General features: G+C 45.2%; 1 protein-coding gene across 4 annotated transcripts in view; it reads right to left on the reverse strand.

The window, feature by feature from the left end:
• Positions 1-319: 319 nt before the first annotated feature.
• The window catches only part of IL31RA (interleukin 31 receptor A), a 64,189-nt gene continuing 40,415 nt past the window's right edge, over positions 320-24,093 (reverse strand). For all 4 annotated transcript variants that reach the window (XM_056547553.1, XM_056547569.1, XM_056547563.1 and 1 more), the window contains 6 exons: positions 17,300-17,401; positions 15,278-15,424; positions 12,498-12,638; positions 7,224-7,317; positions 5,939-6,017; positions 320-2,454 (listed from right to left, as the gene is read on the reverse strand). In XM_056547553.1, coding sequence (XP_056403528.1) covers positions 2,071-2,454; positions 5,939-6,017; positions 7,224-7,317; positions 12,498-12,638; positions 15,278-15,424; positions 17,300-17,401 — 947 coding nt within the window. In that variant the 3' untranslated portion in view covers positions 320-2,070. The remainder of the gene's footprint in view (positions 2,455-5,938; positions 6,018-7,223; positions 7,318-12,497; positions 12,639-15,277; positions 15,425-17,299; positions 17,402-24,093) is intronic.

Raw genomic sequence — 24,093 nt, forward strand, 5'->3', positions numbered from 1 at the left:
AATAGCAAAACCGTTGGAAAAAAATGATGCAAACGGATAGAACCGTACGGGGAAAAACCGCATGTTCTAATTTGGAGTCATACGGTTGTATACAGTTGCATACAGTTTTTGCCAAACGTTTTTTAGCGGAAAACCATATATGGTAACCGTATTTGAAAAACGTGGTGTGAACCCAGCCTAACTTATTTAAAATATCCCCTGCTTGAAAGTTTGACATGACTCTGTCAATTCAGTCAAAGTCTATACTGCAAAGTTGACAAGCAAGTTCTCATGATTAGCAGCAGGGTAAGTTACTGACTGCTCTATTGTGGAGGCCAAGAGCAGGCAGGACAGTATAATGAAACATACAGCCATTAATGGTTACTGTAGCCCTCTTCCCTATAGTGTGGCAGGGAAGCTGTATATAGCCTATTGGTGTGTAAAGTTATTTTGAGCAGATACAACATTAAACACTGTTAGGGTGGGTTCACACCACGCTTTTGTTATACGGTTTCGACATACGGTTTTCATAAAAGAAAAACTCATATGTAACGGTACAGAAAACCGAGCCCATAGACTTCCCATTCAAAACTGTATGCACCATAATGTATACTGTTGCCTCAGTTTTTCAAACCATACAGTTTTTTTACTTTTTTTTTTTTCTGGACAGAAAACCGTGGCCTACCACGGTTTTTCGTCCGGGTGAAAAACTGTATACTTTGTATTTTAACATGGGAGTCAATGGGAACCGTACAGAACCGTATGTGCGTACGGTTCCATACGGTTTTTGACTTAGCACCGTTTTTTTTTTCTTGGAATTTCAATCAGACAAGTGAAACTTTATTCATAATGGAGTGAAAAGTTAAAAACGTATATGTTTTTTTCTTAAAAAACTGATGCCACCAGACATCATTTTTCAAACCGCATACAGATAAAAATTTGCACACACGTTTTGATACAGTTTAGTCAGGTTTTGAGGAATCCGTTTTTTTTAATAAAAAACCTGATACGGGAACTGTAAAAACGTGTGAACCTAGCCTTGCGCAGACGGTGCACTCACTACTTTGTACATTGTAGCAGAGTCATTTCTTCAGTGTTTGTCACATAAAAAGATATAATAGAATATTTACAGAAATATGATGGAGGAATCTGTTTACTGTAACTTATGAAGCCTGAAAGGACTGTAGCAGTCAGGAAAACTACATGGCCTCTGGGAGTTGTCGTTTCACAACAGCTGGAGTAGAACTATATATCATACACTACATGGTAGCTGCAAAAATGGGAGGTAAACAGAAAAAGTATCTTTAAAGGGGTACTCCGCCCCTAGACATCTTATCCAAAGGATAAGGGATAAAATGTCTGATAGCAAGGGTCCCGCCGCTGGGGACCCCCGCGATCTCGGCTGCGGCACCCCAGACATCAGGTGCACAGAGCGAACTTCACTCCGTTCCGGATGACTGGCGATGCGGGGCGGAGGCTCGTGACGTCACCCATAGACTTACATTGAGAGAACGTGGCCGTGAAGTCACAAGCTTCTGGAGCTGCACCCGACGCTCTAAATGAACACCAGGTGCAGCAGGGAGATCACGGGGGTCCCCAGTGGCAAACCACCCCATGATCCTTTGCATAGGGGATAAGATGTCTGGGGGCGGAGTACCCCTTTAAGCCAATATAATCCTCAAGAAGTGATGACCTATATAGTGTGACAGGGAAGCTGTATAGAGCATAATTCTGTTAAGAGTTTTACTGTCCTGTCTGCTCTTGGCCACCGATAGAGCAGTCAGTAACTTACCCTGCTGCTTATCATGAGATAACCTTTGCAGTATAGACTTTGACTGAATAAGCAGAGTCATTTCAAACTTCCAAAAAAAAAAGAAAAAATCAGCTGATTTCTTCCAAAAACAGCAACACAATTGTCCTCAGCTGTAATATCCCACACAAGCTTGAGGACAGGAGTGGTGCTGTTTTAGGAAGAAATCAGCGATGTTTAACCCTTTTAATTTTGGTAACATTTTACTCTTAGGGGGGCAGGCTTTGTGGGTCTTCCCAATGCACATCATTATACCTTTTACAGTGTTTCTGTGTTGTGTTCTACCTGTTAGTGCCCTCATGTGTCATGTGTAACATTTCTCTGGTCTGTACAGAATTTTTCAAGTAAGGGTTAAATGTGGCAGAATCTTCTCTATAGACCAGATCCAGTGGCGTACTACTCTCTGCTGCAGTTCGGGAGTAGCTGCAGGTCTCTGCCGCTGAATCGAGAAGCAACAAACAAGGCTCCGGCTGCTTCTCTGTGGCTGCATAATGCATCACTATGGAGGACTCGTCCAGGGACACCTTGTCCTGGGTGCTGCTCCACGAGTCCAGAAGTAGAAGCTCCCTGTCCCTTCTATCATTTACATACACAGCATGGAGAATCTGGAGGTTTCCGGAGTGAAGCGCCCCATCTGTCCACACTGGATCCAGAAGTTGGAGAGTCTGGAGGGGAAGAAGAGAGTGTCATGAGGGCACCCCAAAAACATCCATAGACTGAGCCACAACACCAGACACTGCTATGGAAGCTGGAGTACAGTAATATGGCCATATAGGTTGTCATCTTGTTTTGTAGAGACCTTCCTTAAAGAAGCACTCTGGGTTTTCTTTTTTTTGTCCCTATCAAGCACACTCACCGCCACTAGTCCTACAGCGCCACCTGTTTTATTCCGACACAGCCGCTTCTATGAATTTCATTAATGTAACTGGGATGTGTGATCACCAATCAGAAAATCACAATGTATAATGTGCCAGAGGAAGTAGTCAGACCTGGGTCAGCTGACTTCCTGCAAACCACAGGATGACAATCAGATTGCTCCAGTGATCTCCCCAACCCCTCTCCTTCAGCTCTATCTGTATGCTGCTATCTCTATGGGATCAGGATATATATATTAGTTATACACCTCTCCTCTAGCTCTATCGGTATACTTCTGCTGCTATCTATGTGGGATCAGGATATATAGTTGTTATATGCCTACCCTCCAACTCTGTCTACTGCTGCTGCTATCTGTATGGGATCAGGTTATATACTGTAGTAGTTGTACACCTTCCCTCCAGCTCTATCTGTATACTGCTGTTGCTATTGCGATGAGATCAGGATATATAGTAGTTCTACACCGCCTCTGATGCTGCGTTCACATGGTGTTCTTTTTCTGTTTGGTGCAAATCACAGTAAAACATGCCATTTTTTTCCACAATTTTAAAGAGTACCTTTCATCAAAAAACTTTTGATATGTTATAGATTAATGTATGCAGAATAACTTTCCAATTGCATGTTATTTAAAAATATGCTTCTTTCTATTTAATTTTCCACTTTGAAAAAATGACCACTAGGGGTCTCCCTACCAGTCCTGGCAGAAAGCATTTCAGACTCATGCTGGAGTCCTAAATCTCAGACTGCAGCTGGGACACAGACAAGCTCAGCACTGCTCCCTGGCAGTGAGCAGTGGTGAGTTTGTGTGTGTCCCGGCTGCAGTCTGAGATTTAGGACTCCAGCATGAGTCTGAAATCTATAAAAAAAAAAAAGGACTGGTAGGGAGACCCCTAGTGGTCATTTTTTCAAAGTGGAAAATTAAATAGAAAGAAGCATATTTTTTAATAACATGCAATTGTGAAGTTATTCTGCATACATTAATCTATAATATATCAAAAATGTTTTGATGAAAGGTACCCTTTAAAAGGTTGCAGCAAGAAAAGTGTAAATACAGTAAAAATGAAAACAGTAAACAGTAAAAGTTTAAAATGTGAACACAGCCTAAAGACTTCAGATCTTAAAGGGGTATTCCAGGCAAAAACATTTTTTATATATCAACTGGCTCCGGAAAGTTAAACAGATTTGTAAATTACTTCTATTAAAAAAATAGTTATTAGCTTCTGAAGGTGAGTTGTTGTTTTCTGTTTAACTGATCAATGATGACTCACGTCCCGGGAGCTGTCCAGTTCCTATGGGGAAATTTTCCCATCATGCACAGCTCCCGGGACGTGACATCATCATAGAGCAGTTAGACAGAAAACTTCAGAAGCTAATAACTATTGGAAGGATTAAGATTTTTTTTTCATAGAAGTAATTTACAAATCTGTTTAACTTTCTGGAGCCAGTTGATTTATATAAAAAAGTTTTTGCCTGGAATACCCCTTTAAACATCTCAATTGTGGTTGTAAGACAAATCACTTTTGCCCCATAAGAATATTTCTCTAAAATTGCAATGTGAATAAGAAAACACATTAAATAACAAATAATTGGATTATAAATAAAAAAAATTTAAATGACACAATGTGAACTGACCCCAACCCACTTATGAGTCTAATCAGTTCACATGGGTGATCTCCAGCAACAGCAGTCTTATTAGATGATCAGATGCAGTGATCAGATTCCACCTTCTCTGTACAAAGCCAGAGGATTCATGGGAAATGTAGGCAGCATTAGGAAATCATTTTAGTGATGGAATTGCAGTCAGTATGGCTGCATACCCATGCCTGCCACATCAGCTAAAGCAGGTAAGCACAAGGCATACACAAGAACCTCTACATTATTCTCTAAAACAGCGGTCTCAAACTCCTGGCCCGTGGAGCAAAATTTTGTGGCCCGGATTTGTATCGCCCGACGCCTGGGACATGCAGTTCCGGGCGCTGGGCAGGTGATTTCTTCAGGCATTTAGCCCTGCTTTGGGCAAGAAGGGCTAAATGCCGAAATACTTTACACACTTCGGCAAACACTGCTACATGGGACCCAGTGCACATATGATGGGGCAACCATCTGCCTGTGGGAACTTCTTGGCGGAGGCGTGCGCAGTGAGTGAGTAGCGCTGTCCAGGTGGGGAATCTGTGCTACGGCTACTTAATGTGGGTAAATTGTGCTGCGGCTACCTAATGTGAGGAATCTGTGCTAAGGCTACCTAATGTGGTGAAACTGTGCTATGGCTACCTAATGTGGAGAAAATGTGCTAAGGCTACCTAATGTGGGGAATCTGTGCTAAGGCTACCTAATGTGGGGAAACTATGCTACCTAATGCGGGGAAACTGTGCTACGGCTACCTAATGTGGGGAAACTGTGCTACGGCTACCTAATCTGGAGAAAATGTGCTAAGGCTACCTAATGCGGGGAATCTGTGCTAAGGCTACCTAATGTGGGGAATCTGTGCTAAGGCTACCTAATGTGGGGAAACTATGCTACCTAATGTGGGGAAACTGTGCTACGGCTACCTAATGTAAGGAAACTATGCTACCTAATATGGGGAAACTGTGCTACAGCTACCTAATGTGGGGAATCTGTGCTACGGCTACCTAATGTGGGGAAAGTATGCTACCTAATGTGGGGAAACTGTGCTACGGCTACCTAATGTGGGGAAACTGTGCTATGGCTTCCTAATGGGGGGAAACTATGCTACCTAATGTGGGGAAACTGTGCTACGGCTACCTAATGTGGGGAAACTATGCTACCTAATGTGGGGAAACTGTGCTACGGCTACCTAATGTGGGGAAACTGTGCTATGGCTTCCTAATGGGGGGAAACTATGCTACCTAATGTGGGGAAACTGCTACCTTCCTAATGTAGGAAAACTGCTGCCTACCTAATTCTCTCCCCCCCCCCCCAGCAGTAGCACCCCCATCATCCGTCAGCTCATGCTATTACCACAGGGGGGTAGGGGGAATGAGGGGGGGGGGGGGTGTTGCTGGTGGATGATGGGGGTGTTACTGCTGGTGGGGGGTGTTGCTGGTGGATGATGAGGGGCGCATGATGGGGGCGTTTTATGTGAGGGGCAAATGATGGGGGCATTATATGTGAGAGGTGCATGCAGCTTAGCTTCACCCAGCCGCTACCTCCAGTGGCCCCCAGATAATTTGAGTTTGAGACCCCTGCTCTAAAACAAAGCCTATGTAAGCAAAATAAAAAAAATATCATAAATGGGCTGCAAAAACGCCTATATACCTGCAGCCAGTCTGAGGGCCAGTCACAGATGCTGCTGTAGGATGGGTCAGGTACCTTGGGCCATAACAGGTTTTTGATCCTGCAAAATAAGACAAGACAAGATGACGATGGAGATTATGGGTCATGTAGTAAAGATTCAGTATTATTCCTGCCGTTTTGGGCAGCATGAAACATATCCAGGAATAGAAAAACAGAGATTATTTCTACTTAAAAAAAAAAAAAAAACAGCGCCACCCCCTGTGCTCAGGTTGTATGTGGTATTACAACTTGGCTCAATTTACTTCAATGGAACTGGGCTGCAATACCACTCACAACCTGAGGGCAAGGGGTGGTGCTGTTTTTTTGAAGAAATCAGCTCTGATTTCTTCTTTAAAAGGGGTTATCAGGAAAAAAAACTTTTTGTATATATATCAACTGGCTCCAGAAAGTTAAACAGATTTGTAAATGACTTCTATTTAAAAAAAAATCTTAATCTTTTCAGTACTTATGAGCTGCTAAAGTTGAGTTGTTCTTTTCTGTCTAAGTGCTCTCTTATGACACGTGTCTTGGGAAGTGTCCAGAGTAGAAGCAAATCCCCATAGCAAACCTCTACTACTGTGTGCAGTTCCTGAGACAAGCAGAGGTGTCAGCAGAGAGCACTGTTGCAAGACAGAAAAGAACAACTCAACTTCAGCAGCTGATAATTATTGGAAGGATTAAGATTTTTTTTAATAGAAGTAATTTACAAATCTGTTTATCTTTCTGGAGCCAGTTGATATATAAAAATGTTTTTTTCCTGGAATACCCCTTTTAAGCTCAAGGTGGTTGTGAAGATACAGAATCTCTTTGGTGTATTTCTTTTAAAGGGGATTATTTTGCATGTTTTTACTGTCTTTCCCATGGAGCTTTTGCCTGTATAGGCTTCATATACTACTGTTCCTCTTCAATGGGAGTCGGGACCCCCCACTTTAATATAACATTTCCCATATAAACTGCATACCTCTTTTATAAGCGTGCAAAGATCCAAACTATTGTGCCTCCAGCTGTTGCAAAACTACAACTCCCAGCATGCCCGGACAGCCTTTGGCTGTCCGGGCATGCTGGGAGTTGTAGTTTTGCAACAGCTGGAGGCACACTGGTTGGGAAACACCGATTTAAACATTGCTAACCGGTAAATATTACATTAACTCCATGGTGCGTATGCAACAGCTGGAGGCACACTGGTTGGGAAACACTGATTTAAACATAGCTAACAGGTAAATATTACATTAACTCCATGGTGCGTATCTCAATGGGGTTCACTTACTTTTCTTTCTTGTATTTATATGTAATTCCAAGCACCAACAGCAGCAGCAAACACGTCCCCAATGTTCCAGCCAGCGCTCCGATATATTCGCTGCCTGCACATAATACAACAGGTAACTTCACACTCACTGGCCACTTTATTAGGTACGCCTTGCTAGTACCCCCTTTTGCCTTTAGAAGAATATTTTCATATAATACTAAAATAATGCTGACATGTAAGTACACAACATAATAATGCCATCTGGTACCCACATATTACTCTCATACATTACCTATGTAATACTGCTACATAGTATCCACATAGTAATGCTAAACAATACCCACATTATACCGCAATACAGTATTGCACATAATAAGGAGATTTTTTTTTTGTACTCACCGCAAAATCTTTCTCGTAGCCTACATTGGGGGACACCGATACTGGCTCTTGCCACTAGGAGGCGCTGACACTAGGATAAAAAAGTCGGCTCCTCCCTGGCAGGATATACCCGCCCACTGGAAGTGAGGTAATCGGTTTTGTCACAAAGCAGTAGGAGAAGCCAAAAAAAGAAATATGTCCGAAGGACCCTAGAAAAGAATCCCGGATAAGAAACCCAATAACCGGAAAAGAATATCCGGACAGAAAAAGAAGAAATGGCTGGGTGCGGTGTCCCCCCAATGAGAAAAAGATTTTACGGCGAGTATGAAAAAAATCTACTTTTCTCGGTCGCTCTTCATTGGGGGACACCTATACTGATGGGACGTACCAAAGCAGTCCCCTAGGGGGGGGAAGAACAACCACTAGAGAAAGGGGATCAGTCCCGAGACTGAACCCACTCGTCCGTAAGGCCTGCGGATGAGACCCCCGGCCAGAGATAACAGAGGCCCAGAAACTGAGCTCCCGGAAGATCCCCTGGCCATGGCGATGGACTAGGACGCCAAGGAAGGGACCGTGCTTCGCAGAGACTCTAAACCTACGGTCCATATAGAGAGACAAGAAAAGGTCGACTAGGAAGACAGATGGGCAGGAACCACCCTGGAGGAAGTAGGAACACAATGCCAAGGAACACAACGCCAAGGAACACAACGCCAAGGAACACAACGCCAAGGAACACAACGCCAAGGAACACAACGTCAAGGAACACAACGCCAAGGAACACAACGCCAAGGAACACAACGCCAAGGAACACAACGTCAAGGAACACAACGCCAAGGAACACAACGCCAAGGAACACAACGCAAGGAACACAACGCCAAGGAACACAACGCCAAGGAACCCAACGCCAAGGAACCCAACGCCAAGGAACCCAACGCCAAGGAACCCAACGCCAAGGAACACAACGCCAAGGAACAAAACGCCAAGGAACACAATGCCAAGGAACACAACGCCAAGGAACACAACGCCAAGGAACACAACGCCAAGGAACACAACACCAAGGAACACAACGCCAAGGAACACAACGCCAAGGAACACAACGCCAAGGAACACAATGCCAAGGAACACAACGCCAAGGAACACAGAACCAGACAAAGGTCTAGCCCGACTGGAAAACAACAATGGAAAAGGGAACAACAAGAGACCCCATCCAGAGTCAACTGATTCAAGAGAACATGGCGAAAAAATGCCAGAGAGCCGAATACGCCTGAGCAGAAGGTGGAGACCAGAAAACCACTGGGAAAAGGAAAGAGACTGAAACCGGCTCTAGAGAGACAGATGAGACGACTGTCCGTCATAATGATATTAGGTCCAGTCTATGCCCACCCAGGAACACTTCCAGGGAGACCACACATTGGACGTGGGGATGCGGGGTGCTTGCTGCAAATGTGGCAGCCTGTGGAGGAGGGAAAATGGTATACACAAGATAAGAAACCACGATGGGTGACCGGCAGACATTACAGACATGTCATGGCGCTCACCTGTACAGGACAGTCACTGACTGTAACCCCTGCAAAATCCCTGGCAAGGACCCGCCACGACGGGTCACCTACGCAACCTGACAGAGTGAAAACCCTGCCGAAAATAGGTATGCCAGAGGCATACCTCAACCGACTCAAAGTAAATTGCCATGTCAGAGCCCGTGCAGGGAGACAAACAATAAAACACCCACCATACATACCAAGCTGAAAAGAACAGATATTACAGGCCAAAGCTGTAATAGTGAATGGATGGCACAAGTAGAAATGGAAAATAAGGGCACAATTACCTCATTGGCCACAAGAGGGTACCAAACAACACTAAATGTTCTGAGGGACCAGCAGCAGAGATTTTTTTTATTTATTTTTTCATTAAAAACACATGGAAGGGAAGCGTGGGGAGCTAGGCGCCCTGCGCTCATGCAGTCCACAAGGTCTCCCAAGTTAGGCTGCTTTCACACTATAAAGTTCTTCCATTTTAAAGAGCCATTATAATGTTCCGTTTTGAAAACCCTTAAAATGGCCATTAAACTCCCGTTACAAAACCCCATTAAAGTCTGGGATTTTTACATTATCCGTTTTAACCCGTCATAGCCCATTATTAATAACGGACGTTATTTTGTGACGGGAGAAAAATAGTGCATGTACCGTTATTTTCTCCCGTCACAAATAACATCCGATATTAATAACGGGCTATGATGGGTTAAAACGGCTAATGTAAAAATCCCATAGACTTTAATGGGATTTTGTAACTGCAGTTTAATCGCCATTTTAAGGGTTTTCAAAACGGAACATTATAACGGCTCTTTAAAACGGAAGAACTTTATAGTGTGAAAGCAGCATTAGACAGGCAAGGACGCCTGCACCATGCCCCTCCTGCAGGGACACAAAGGAAATGCACCCGCAGGAGCCCTTGAAGCGGCGACGGCCAGGAAAAGCGCATATAGAAGTGCAGCGCCGCACAGCTCAGAGACCAGGGAACAAGAGCGAGCCGGACCGGAAGAGCTCCTACCAGACTGGGGCTCAGGGAGACCACGGAGCCGCGCAGACTACAAAGCACTGCCGACACCACAATGGTGGAGGGGCGGAGCTAACACTGCTGGAGATGTACCTCAGCACAGCCGCAGGTAAGCACATACCGGTCGCAGCAAGATCCGTGGGGTGCGCGAACCAGAGAGGGGAAGCTGCCTGACCTCCAGGTTCGCGCACTGTTCAGAGGGAGAAGAAGGATGGAGCTACTGCCGCCATAACCGGTCTTCAACCAGCTTATGGCCACGCTGCATCATACCAGGCTAAGATAGTGGGGCGAGCAGGGGCAGTGGGGGACCCAGGCCCAGGGTAAAACCTCCAGGCACTGGCCATTGGCGAGAAGGGGTTAACAGTACATACTCTATATGCCTGTGCCCCTTTGTTGTATATGAAAGAACAGGTAGCTCCATGCTCCTGAACCCCCACCTGAAAAAAAAGGGAAACAAAAGGGAGATAAAAACCTAATTAAACAGCCCTTACTAGAAAATAAAAAAAAGACCGGGTCTGAGGAGCTCCTAGACCTGTGTCTTGCCTCCTACTGACACTACCTAAAACTGATTACCTCACTTCCAGTGGGCGGGTATATCCTGCCAGGGAGGAGCCAACTTTTATTCCTAGTGTCAGCGCCTCCTAGTGGCAAGAGCATATACCCACCAGTATAGGTGTCCCCCAATGAAGAGCGCCAGAGAAAATGCCATATAGTTGCCACCTAATGTTGTCACATAGTACTCAAATAATGATGCCATCTAGTACCCACATAATAATGCCATCTAGTACCCACATAAAGCCCCCATACAGTATCCATATAATACTGCTATACAGTATTGACATACAGTCATTGCTGGCATATAGTAACTATATAATACTGCCGTACAGTACCAACATAATACTGCAATACAGTATGCACATATTACTGCCATTATAGTATCCTCATAATGTTGTCATCTAGTACTCTCCTAACACTGCCATATAGTAACCACATATAAATACCATATAGTGCCCACATAAAATGCCATATAGTACCCATATAATACTACCACATAGTTACTGCACAATATTTCCATACAGTACCCATATAATTCTGCCACAAACTAACTGCATAATATTGCTATACAGTACCCACATCCTACTGCAATTCAGTATGCACAATACTGCCATATAGTACCCACATAACACTGCTATATAGTATAGTATAACACACTGATGTATAGTACTTGCTAAACGCTGTAGTATAGTACTATCACAGTTTATAGAGTATCTACATAAGGCAATGTTCACATCAGCGTTTTGGTGCTCCGTTACAACTGCAGATAATGGCGCTGGGACGGAGGTTGTGACACCGGACACCAACAGAACCAGATAGGTCCCATTTTGGGTCCATTATTTTTCATGATTTTACTGAAGAAAAAAAAACCTGACATGCAGGATTTTTTCTCCACTAAAGTCAATAACGAACTCTGATGTGAACGCAGCCTAATACTGCCGTATACTGTACGTGTTATGCTATTCTACTAGGTCCACATGTGACCCGGTGACACGCTCAGTATTAAAGGATTTTTCCATGAAAAAACTTTTTTTCTTCATATCAACTGGCTCCAGAAAGTTAAACAGATTTGTAAATGACTTCCATTAAAAAATCTTAATCCTATCAGTACTTATCAGCTGCTGAAATTGAGTTGTTCTTTTCTGTCTAAGTGCTCTCTGATGACACGTGTCTCGGGAACTGTCCAGAGTAGAAGAAAATCCCCATAGCAAACCTCTTCTACTCTGTGCAGTTCCCGAGACAGGCAGAGATGTCAGCAGAGAGCACTGTTGTCAGACAGAAAAGAACAACTTAACTTTAGGAGCTGATAATTATTGGAAGGATTAAGATTTTTTAATAGAAGCAATTTACAAATCTGTTTAACTTTCTTGAGCCAGTTGATTATATATATATATATATATATATATATATATATATATATATAAAGTTTTTTCCTGGAATACCCCTTTAATCAGCATGGCGGCTCTATGTAGAGGCCATGCTACTAAAGGTTGAGTTGTTCTTGTCTGTCTGACAACAGTGCTCTCTGCTGACACCTCTGTCCATGTCAGGAACTGTCCAGAGTAGTAGAAAATCCCCATAGCAAACCTCTCCTACTCTGGACAGTTCCTGAGAAAGACAGAGGTGTCAGCAGAGAGCACTGTGGTCAGACTGGAAAGAACAACTCAACTTCAGCAGCTGATAAGTACTGGTAGGATTAAGATTTTTTTTTAAATAGAAGTAATTTACAAATCTTGCTGTAGCCAGTTGATATGAAGAAAAATGTATTTTTTTTTCATGGAATACCCTTTAAGCGTGGACCTGACTTACTGTCTGACAGGGTGTGGAACTGAATGTGGTCTCCGCTTCCATTCCCAGCTCTGTTGAACGCTACAACGTAGGCGCTGTAGAGAGTGTTCGGCATCAGCGAGCGCAGAGAACATTCATAGACGTCACTGTTCACCGTAACCACTAGAAATAAAGAAATAAAATAAATTACTCCGAGTCATTATTAGCACATAAGATCGGGGAGGCCACTCACATCATCTCTTATCTGCCCACCTTGGCTTAACCCCTTAAGGACTCAAGAGTTTTTCCGTTTTTGCACTTTCGTTTCTTCATCCTTACCTTTTAAAAATCATAACCCTTTCAATTTTCCACCTAAAAATCCATATTATGGCTTATTTTTTGCGTCGCCAATTCTACTTTGCAGTGACATTAGTCATTTTACCCAAAAATGCACGGCGAAACGGAAAAAAAAATCATTGTGCGACAAAATTTTAAAAAAAACGCCATTTTGTAACTTTTGGGGGCTTCCGTTTCTACGCAGTGCATATTTCGGTAAAAATGACACCTTATCATTATTCTGTAGGTCCATACGGTTAAAATGATACCCTACTTATATAGGTTTGATTTTGTCGCACTTCTGGAAAAAATCATAACTACATGCAGGAAAATGTATACGTTTAAAATTGTCCTTTTCTGACCCCTATAACTTTTTTATTTTTCCACGTACGGGGCGGTATGAGGACTCATTTTTTGCGCCGTGATCTGAAGTTTTTATCGGTATGATTTTTGTTTTGATCAGACTTTTTGATCACTTTTTATTCATTTTTTTAATGGTATAAAAAGTGACCAAAATACGCTTTTTTGGACTTTGGAATTTTTTTGCGCGTACGCCATTGACCGTGCGGTTTAATTAATGATATATTTTTATAGTTCGGACATTTACGCACGCGGCGATACCATATATGTTTATTTATTTATTTTTTTTACACTGTTTTATTTTTTTTATGGGAAAAGGGGGGTGATTCAAACTTTTATTAGGGAAGGGGTTAAATGACCTTTATTAACACTTTTTTTTTTTTACTGTGTTATAGGTCCCATAGGGACCTATAACACTGCACACACTGATCATTGTTATCCCATAGGGACCTATAACACTGCACACACTGATCTTTTACACAGATCACAGGCGTGTATTAACACGCCTGTGATCAGCATTATCGGCGCTTGACTGCTCCTGCCTGGATCTCAGGCACGGAGCAGTCATTCACCGATCGGACACCGAGGAGGCAGGTAAGGGTCCTCCCAGTGTCAAGTCAGCTGTTCGGGATGCCGCGATTTCACCGCGGCGGTCCCGAACAGCCCGACTGAGCAGCCGGGTCACTTTCAGTTTCACTTTAGAAGCGGCGGTCAGCTTTGACCGCCGCTTCTAAAGGGTTAATACCGCACATCGCCGCGATCGGCGATGTGTGGTATTAGCCACGGGTCCCGGCCGTTGATGAGCGCCGGGACCGAAGCGATATGATGCAGGATCGCGGCGCGATCCCGCTTCATATCGCGGGAGCCGGCGCAGGACGTAAATATACGTCCTGCGTCGTCAAGGGGTTAAAGGGGTACTCCGGTGGAAAACTTCTTTTTTTTTTTTTTTTTTTATCAACTGGTGACAGAAATTTAAACAGATTTGTAAATGACTTCTATTAAAAAATCTTATTCCTTCTAGTACTTATTAGCTGCTGAATTCAACAGAGGAAATTATTTTCTTTTTGGAACACAGTGCTCTCTGCTGACATCTCTGTCCATTTTAGGAACTGTCCAGAGCAGCATATGTTTTTTTTATGGGGATTCTCTCCTACTCTGGACAGTTCATAAAATGGACAGAGATGTCAGCAGAGAGCACTGTGCTCGTGATGTCAGCAGAGAGCTCTGTGTTCCAAAAAGAAAATAATTTCCTCTGTAGTATTCAGCAGCTAATAAGTACTGGAAGGATTAAGATGTTTTTTTAATAGAATAATTTACAAATCTGTTTAACTTTCTGGCATCGGTTGATTTAAAAAAAGAAAAAAAAGTTTTCCACCGGAGTACCCCTTTAAATAAGAACCCTGAAAAGTGACACAGTGAGGTCCCAATATGTCCCCACCCTCAGCCCAAACCTGGTTCTTCTGTAACTGGCTCTGCCTTATAGAAACCACATAATAATGCATAATATTGGTAAAACAGGTGGTTTAAATAGACCTATCTACACCTCTTTTGATTCAGTATGGCACTGTTTCCCAACCAGGGTGCCTCCAGCTGTTGCAAAACTACAACTCCCAGCATTCCCGGACAGCCTCCGGCTGTCCGGGTATGCTGGGAGTTGTAGTTTTGCAACAGCTTGAGGCACCCTGGTTGGAAAACACTGCAATATGGTTTCACCATTAAAGGAGATGTCTCACCCTACAAAATTCTGAAAAACGTATCCCCTATCCGCATAAGGGGGGGGGGGGGGGGTCTGGGGCCCCTGCGATCTCCTGTATGGAGCCCCGGCTCTCAGATATATGGAGGGGCCTTCGCTTTAGGCGGGGGTCTTGACGCGCCGTTCCTGGGGAGAGCCGGGGCATCATACAGGGGATATGTTTTTTAGAATTTTGTAGGAGGAGACTTTTCCTTTAATATGAATTTGTGGTGCTCTTCTCTTTACACAGCCATGACCACTAGGGGGAGCTCATTTACTTCAAAAGGCACCAGATAATGCATTTACGGTACACTCCTTATCAATGCCTGACTACCCCCACCTCTATGAAAAGAAGAAAAAAACAAATGCAGAATGTGCAGATACCTGTACTTACCAGATTCAGATCCATGTACGGGTGTATAGAAGATACTATAGGCGGTGATAAAGCCGTTCGTTTCATTCGGCCTGAGTGGATTCCATCTTATTGTCACCTCAGTCTTTTTCAGTTCCACTACTTTAGCAGTAGGACCACAAAGAGGAGCTGTGGATAATATAATAGATATAGAATATACAGTACACACATAGTGTGCAGCTCATTTGTGTTTCAATGGGTGGGGTGGCTGATATGAGGGAGGGAGAAAAATGGAATTATGGGATTTGTAGTCAATAAAAGAAAACTCAAACAGGAAATACCAGTTCACAAAAAACTAGCCACAGTGTTATGGAAATCTCACAACATGGCCATTTATCCCCAAGACAAGTGTAGATCCTTCCTAAGCATGTCCATTACTGTCTGCCAGGTACATACTAAAATCCCCTTATGGTGGAGAACCCCTTTAATTAATTTCAAATGAACAAGACGGCTCACCTCCACTGCAATCCCCACACTCCGCACGGACTGGCCCGACAGTGCCTCCGGCCTAATACTAGGAGCAAAAGACTTGATGTCCAGCGAGGTGGGATGCAAAACAGGATTTCTTTATTTAGGACACATGGTCAGCACATAAAACCAATGCGTTTCGGGTCAGGCAGGACCCTTAATCATGGCCTGATTAAGGGTCCTGCCTGACCCGAAACGCGTTGGTTTTATGTGCTGACCATGTGTCCTAAATAAAGAAATCCTGTTTTGCATTCCACCTCGCTGGACATCAAGTCTTTTGCTCCTTTAATTAATTGTAACCAATAAACCTGCACATCAGCTTTTATAATAACTATGTTATTATTTTATTATATTGCAAAAGTTACTTCTACCACTACTACTTCATAGAACTCATATCTGGGAAAATAGTTGCATTGTTTGTATATTTTTGGCAATTCATAACGGTCATAATATTTTTCATATTTTTGTTGACCATAATTAATAATTAATAAATGAGTTATTAACCCCGACAGTACCCATATAATACTGCCATTTAGTATAAAAAAACACTACAGTTAATTTCCATATAACCACCATGCACTAATAAATAGTACTGAGTGTTTTTAGCTTGCTCCTGTGGTTTCTGTTCTTAGGTGTAGTGTTGAGCGCGAATATTCCAAATGTGAATTTTCACCACGAATATCAGCGCTTCACGATTTTGCGAATATTTAGAATATAGTGATATATATTGGTAATGACCAATATTCTTTTTTTTTTCCTTTTATGCTAATTTTTATTTTTAATTTCCAGGCCCCGGAAGAAGCCAGGGAGTGGCGAAACGTCGGGCAGTGGCGTCTCATCTCCCCGTTATATTTTCACCACTTGGTAATATTTACTTAAGATTTAATTCGGGATTTGGTATTGTATTGGTTATTTTGAATGAACTTTCCTTTTGGCATTTAGCTGTTCTGTACACTTGTATTTTGGTTTTATTTTATCCGTTTGGGGTGAGATTTGCCTATTTTTTGTTCTCATTGTCATGTCTCCAGTTGTTGTACATTGTTCACATTTACATTTTAACTTTTTGTATCAATAAAATTTATGATTTTAGATCTGTAGTCACGCTTCTGCATGGTTTTTTTGTTGTTTTTTCTGCGTGGGATCTATTACCCACTGGGAATTTCTGAGGCATTAAAAATGCTAATTTTTATGCAAATATCGGCACTTCCAGACTGGACACTGATCCCTCCCTTCTTTTAGGTGAGATATAATTGCGCATGCGAATTATGCGAATTTCATTACGAATTTTCACATGAAAAAAACAAACAAATATAGTGAATATGCGAATTTCGCAAACATAGGACGAATATTCATCCATTTATTTGTGAAATATCGCGAATTCGATTATGGCCCCTGCTGTTCATCAATACTTAGGTGCCCATTAGTAAATGGGGCCCTAAGAAATTCGCCCAGTTTGCCACCCCCTGGCGCTGTCCCTGTTTACATTTCACCCTCTGCATGGGACAGTTTGGAGAATGCAGATGAGCTGATAACTACCTTTTTCTCTGATATAGAAGTATGTGGTAGCGGGAGCCTCCGTACTGTTCTCTAGTATTGGGTACACTGAAATCTTGTAACGTTTATATGGTTCCAGGGTTCCTATAAAAGAAAAGGAGATTACAGGAACTTTCAAAAGTATATTAGAAAAACGCAGGCAAATGTTATTTCCTGGAGTCCATGGGTTAAAGGATTCTCTTTGTCCGTGGAGAGTAGAGTGTAACTACCACTTAGTTTTGCAAAAGCGGGAGGCACCCTAGTTGGGAAACACTGACCTAGATTCCGAGGGTAGAAGTAACTACAGCATATTGAGGGTTAAACAGCTGCTATCACAGGACTAAAAGCTCCATAACTGAAACTTTACATTTATAGAATTTGCCTAAAATATAGTACAAAAGTCCTCAAACCAAGGGGGAGATTTATCAAAACCTGTGCAGAGGAAAAGTTGACCAGTTGCCCATAGCAACCAATCAGATTGCATCTTTCAGTTTTAAAAGGGCCTCTCAAAAATGAAAGAAACAATCTGATTGGCTGTATATGCAACTGGTTAACTTTTCCTCTACACAGGTTTTGATAAATCTCCCACACAATGGGGGATATTTATCAAAGTTGTCTATGTCCCGCATCAATATAGACCAAACTACAGAGGGTTAGTCTGGTCTATTGTGCACCGAATTTATCAAATGGCGCACGGCTCTTGATAAATTCTGTGCACAGACTGCATGATCTATGCTTTAGTCTATATTTAAACCTGCTCCAACATGGTCTGACATTTCGTCGTACTTTCAGCCTATGCGACTTGTCGCTGAAAAGTCGCTTTTGATAAATTCAGCACCAATGCATTTTTCAATGCATTTCAGGCTAAAATAGACTTGCATGCATCATGTTCTAAAAATCCTCTAGAGCAAAAGTCGCAGAAAAGTCGCACAGATTTAGACTGCGACTTTCTGTGCGACTAATTTAGACAAGAAAAACCAGTCTAAATCCTTTGATAAATCTCCCCCAATGTGTACAATATGCAAAAGTTAAATCAAATAAAATTTAACTGGTTAACTACCAAGGACGTGTATACATGTCCTTGTGCTGTTAACGCGGTAGGGCGCGGGCTACCAACCAGCCCCCAGCTGATTCCTGTAGCTGGGGGCCGGCGTTAATAGCCGACATGAAAAAAAAAGTTTAAAAACACACATTAATCACCTCCCCTTTTCCCAAATTCCATAAAAAATATATACACATAATAAATATAAACTTATGTGGTATTGCCGCGTGCGTAAATGTCCAAACTATAAAAATATAAGGTTAATTAAACCGCACAGTCATTGGCGTACACGTAAAAAAAATTCTAAGTCCAAAATTGCGTATTTTTGGTCACTTTGTATACCCTAAAAAAGTTTTCAAAAAGTCTGATCAAAACAATCATTGTACCGATAAAATGAGCCCTCATACCACCCCGTATATGGAAAAAAGGAGATTTTTTTACACTTACAGTAAAATCTCTTTCTCGAAGGATCCATTGGGGGACACAGACCTTGGGTATATGCTACTGTCTCTAGGATGCTTGACACTATGGTAACCAAAAAGTCAGCTCCTTCCAGCAGGATATACCCGCCTCCAGGCCACTGAGCTAATCAGTTTTAGTCCCAGAGCAATAGGAGGAGACCGACAGGTCAAAGGAAAAAACCATGACCTGTCCGAGAACCAGAAGAAAAATTAACTGAACACTCCCTCGGACAGATAACCAAATAGGAACCCCAGAAAAGGGCGGGAACTGTGTCCCCCAATGGATCCTTCGAGAAAGAGATTTTACTGTCAGTATAAAAAATCTCCTTTTCTCTATCGGCTCCATTGGGGGACACAGACCTTGGGACGTACCAAAGCCGTCCCTAGGGTGGGCAGAGAAAAAAGGTCAGGCAGTCGGCTGTACCACCGCCGCCTGCAACACTTTACGGCCCAGACTAGCATCAGCCGATGCGAAGGTATGAACCTGGTAGAATCTCGAAAAAATTTGCAAAGACGACCAGGTGGCCGCTTTACAGATATGCGAGGCCGAGGCCTTGTTTTGGAGAGACCAGGATGCTCCCACAGAATGGGTGGAATGAGCCAAAACCCTAAAAGGTGGGATCTTCCCCTTCAGCGGTAAGCTTCCAAAATAGCACATCGGATCCACCAAGAAATGGCGGCCTTGGAAGCAAGCTGTCCCCTTCGACGACCTTCCGTAAGGACAAAAAAAAGAATCGCACTGACGAAAGGAAGAGGTGACAGAAAGATAAGTCCAAACAGCCCGTACCACATCCAATTTGTGGAGTAAGCGCTCCCTGGGATGAGAAGGAGAGGGACAAAAGGACGGAAGGACGATGTCCTCGTTGAGATGAAAAGCCGAAACGACCTTAGGTAGGAAGGACGGATCTGGCCGGAAAACAACCTTGTCCTGATGAATTATCAGGAAAGGAGAACGGCAGGAGAGAGCTGCCAGTTCAGATACTCTCCTAATGGAAGTAATAGCTATAAGAAAAGCTACCTTCCAGGATAGGAGGCGAAGGGGAACCTCCCTAAGAGGCTCAAAGGGTGCATCTTGGAGAGCGCCTAGAACTAAGTTCAAGTCCCAAGCGGGAGAAGAGGACCGGTAAGGAGGGACAGCGTGTGCCACACCCTGAAGGAAGGTCCGGACATGCGAATTGGAAGCCAGAGGACGCTGAAAGAGAATGGAAAGGGCAGAAACCTGACCCTTAAGGGAGCTGAGAGCCAGCCCTTGTTCCAACCCCGACTGCAAAAAGGAGAGGAGATGGGGAACGGAAAAGGTAACTGGAGAAAAGGTCTGAGTTTCGCACCAACGAAAGTAAGCCCACCAGGTACAGTTATAAATTTTCACAGAGGAGGGCTTGCGAGCCCTGAGCATGGTGCAAATTACCTGGGAAGAGAAGCTGCGGGCCCTTAGAACCGCGGTCTCAACCGCCACGCCGTTAAATGCAGCGACTGTAAATTGGGGTGGCAAAGGGGACCCTGTGACAGTAGGTCTGGACGAAGTGGAAGACGGAACGGAAGGTCGTCCAGAAGCCAAACCACGTCGGCGTACCATGCCCTTCGGGGCCAGTCTGGAGCCACCAGAATTGCGGGGACTCCTTCCGCCTTGAGCTTCCTCAGAACCCTGGGAAGGAGGGGAGGGAACAGATAGGGCAGGACAAAGCCCGACCACGGAATTACTAGGGCATCCACGGCTAGAGCCAGGGGGTTCCTGGTCGAGACGCGAAGAGATCCACATCTGGGGTCCCCCAGAGGTCGCAGATCTGTGCGAACACCTCCGGAAGAAAAGACCACTCTCCAGGGTCAGCTGAGGACCGAATGAGGAAATCCGCTTCCCAATTGAGCACTCCCGGAATGTGAATCGTCGAAATGGCCGGAACTTCGTGTTCCGCCCAGAGGAGGATCTTTGTCACCTCGGACATGGCTGCTGAGCTGCGAGTGCCGCCCTGCCCATTGATGTACGCCACAGCCGTGGTATTGTCCGACTGGACACGGACAGGGTGGCCCTGAAGCAGGGACTCCCAATGCTTCAGATAAAGAAATATCCCCCTCAGTTCCAGGATGTTTATGGAAAGAAGGGCTTCTTGGGGAGGCCAGAGGCCTTGAACCGTCTGATCCCTGAAAACACCCCCCCAGCCCGACAGACTGGCATCTGTCGTGACCACCTGCCAGTGGAGGGGAAGGAACGAACGCCCCTGAAGAAGGGGGGAGCGGAGCCACCGACGGGTCCAGAGAGGGAGAACAATCTTGCGATCGAGAGAGAGGAGACCTGTCCCACCGGGCAAGAATCGCCAGCTGAAGAGGATGGTAATGAAACTGGGCAAAGGGTACGGCCTCCATGGCTGCCACCATCCGACCCAGGACTTCCATGCAAGTACGGATGGTGACCGGGGATGGTATCCGGAGGGAGCGGACTCCCGACAAGAGGGCCAGACGTTTGTCCGGCGGGAGGCGAATCCGAGCAGAGGCCCCAAGAAGACCAGAGACTGGGTGGGGGAGAGAACAGACTTGTCCCGGTTGACCATCCACCCGAAGCGACATAAGGTCTGAAGAGTGAGGCTCACATTCTCCAGAGCCTGGGCTCTGGTGGAGGCCTTGATGAGGAGGGCGTCCAAGTAAGGTATCACTGATACCCCTCTTGACTGTAACAGAGCTATCACGGGCGCTAGAATCTTGGTAAAGACCTGTGGCGCTGTGGCCAGTCCGAAGGGGAGAGCCATAAACTGATGATGACCTTCCGGAACCGCAAAGCGGAGGTACCGCTGGTGGCCGGGAAAAATTTAAAAGTGGAGGTAAGCATCCTTGATGTCCACAGAGGAAAGAAACTCCTTTTGATCCATAGACGCCACCACCGAACGGAGAGATTCCATTCGGAAATGGCGGATAAGAAGATGTTGGTTGAGACGTTTGAGATCCAGGATTGGCCGCACAGAACCGTTTTTCTTGGGAACCACGAAAAGATTGGAATGAAAACCCAGAAAGCGTTCCTTTGAAGGAACCGGGACAATGACACCCTGGATGAGAAGGGGCTGAAGAGCCTCCGGAAATTCCCTTGCAAGCAAAGGAGATAGGGGAGCACGGGACTGAAAAAAACGATCCCTCGGAAGGGAGGCAAATTCTATCCGGTATCCGTTGGACACCCCGTCCCTGACCCAGGAGTCCTGAATGTGCGTGGTCCAAACGTCTCGAAAGAGCAGGAGGCGACCTCCCACCCGAGAAAAAACTGCGGGTGGGGGCGTCTCTTCATGCAGAAGTGGGTTTGCGGTTGCCCGGTTTGGCCGCAAAGCAGTCCGAACGGTTGGTGTCCGACTTCCAAGAGGGACGCGCCTTGAAAAAGGGAATCTTCTTGTCACGTGAAGGCGCCTGGCTGGACCCTTTAGAGGGACCAGAAGTCCGAAAGGACCGAAAGGAAGAAGACTTTCTGAGGAAAGAAGTGCTAGACTTGTTTTGAGGTAATAAAGAGCTCTTGCCACCTGTTGCCCCAGAGATAATCTCATCCAGGCGCTTGTCGAAAAGTCAGGAACCGGCAAAAGGGATCTCGGTGAGAGACTTCTTAGATGCAGCATCCGTGTTCCATGCTTTAAGCCAAATGGAACGACGGAGGGCCATTAGATTACCGGTGGCAAAGGCAGCGCAGCGAGCTGAGTGCAGCGAGCAGAACACAGAACGTCTCCAGCTTTGGAACATTGGAGGGCCAGAGCAAATCGTTCTTCTGGGGGAGATCCCGAAAGAATGCCCTGACGGAGTTGGGAATACCAAACCGAAAGGGCCTTAGACACCCAGGTGGAGGCGAAGGCAGGAAGCAGTAAGGAACCCGCTGCTTCAAAGGCATACTTCGCTAAAGACTCAACCTTTTTGTCTGCTGGATCCTTGAAGGCAGCTGCATCCACCAGCGGCAAAGTAGTAGCTTTAGAGAGGCGGGAAACCAGAGGATCCACCGACGGAGAGGAAGTCAACTTAGAGACGAGGTCCTTGGCGAAAGGATATCGCGCTTGAACTTTCTTCAGTGCCTGAAACTTCTTCTCAGGTGCTTCCAGGCAGATTCTAGAATGGCATCAAATTCAGCGTGAGAGCTGAATACTTTGGGTGCCAGTCGGGCACGATGAAAGGATACTACGTCCGAAGTTCCTGGGTCCTCTAGGTTAAAGGTGTCTCTTATGGCCGTAACCAATGAGTTCACCATGTCCACTGAGTCCGAATGGTCCTCTGAATCGGATGCTGTATCGGAAACCTCGTCCGCCAGTTCTCCAGGAGAGTGCGAAAGAGTGGAAGCAGCCCTAGAAGAGGGAGACTCCGACCGGGTATGTGGCTCAGGGGAGCCAGAGCGGTGACCACGGGAACGTCCTCTGGAAGAGTGACGTGTGTGGCCTGAAGAAGCAGTCGGGCGAGACCTGCAAGAGGAACACCCGTGTCTACCAGAAGACTCAGGGGATGAGTCAGAGGAGACACCCCTAGTACGCTTATGTGCATCTCACACACACCCCTAGTACGCTTATGTCCAAGGCAGTCACCACAGAACGGGAGACCTGTGCCAAGTCGGGTATAGACTGGGAGAGGGAGGAAACCCAGGCTGGAGGGGCGGCCGAACCCACCGGGTCTGAAAGAGCACCTGGGTTAGAAATAGCAGGGGGGTCTGGGGGAGCAGTGGAGCAGGCAGAACAAGTGGGTTAAGCAGAACCTGGCATTTTTGCAGAGCAGTTTTTACAAGCGTAATGAGTCTCACCCAAGTCTGTGTCCCTAGGCAGCTGCTGTGAGGAGAACTCCGCACTATGGCTGTGAGGAGAGAGAAAGAGACGCCGGCCAATAGAAGGAAGGGGCCGGGTCAGATGCAAGGGCGCTGTGATTGGCCCCTGCCCCAAACGCGCGCACAGCACTGATTGGTGGCTCAGTTCGCGCTACTGCAGTGCTTATGTGGCCTGGTGGGCAGAGCTAACGTCCCGCCGGGCCGCCGAAGAAATACAGAGACTTAATAATGGCACCCGCTCCGAACCCCCGAGCGCACAAGCCGCCTGTAGTGAGCTACTATGCACCCGGGGGACGGAGCGGGCGAAGTGCCGTCGGCAGCAGTGGCTGCCGAAAGTGAAAGTAAAATGGCGCACACGCGCGCAGAGAAGAAGCCTGCGGCGCATGCATCTCACACGGACTGCCCTAATAAAGTGCCCCTTACTGTGAACACACTGCCCCTTTCACACTGCTCCCCCGATAATAAAAAACAGTCCCCCTGCAGGGAAGAATAAAAGTATCCCACGGCCAGCCCCAGCTACAGTAAGAAT

The sequence above is a fragment of the Hyla sarda genome, chromosome 1 (genome assembly GCF_029499605.1).
Source record: "Hyla sarda isolate aHylSar1 chromosome 1, aHylSar1.hap1, whole genome shotgun sequence".
Lineage (NCBI taxonomy): Eukaryota > Metazoa > Chordata > Amphibia > Anura > Hylidae > Hyla > Hyla sarda.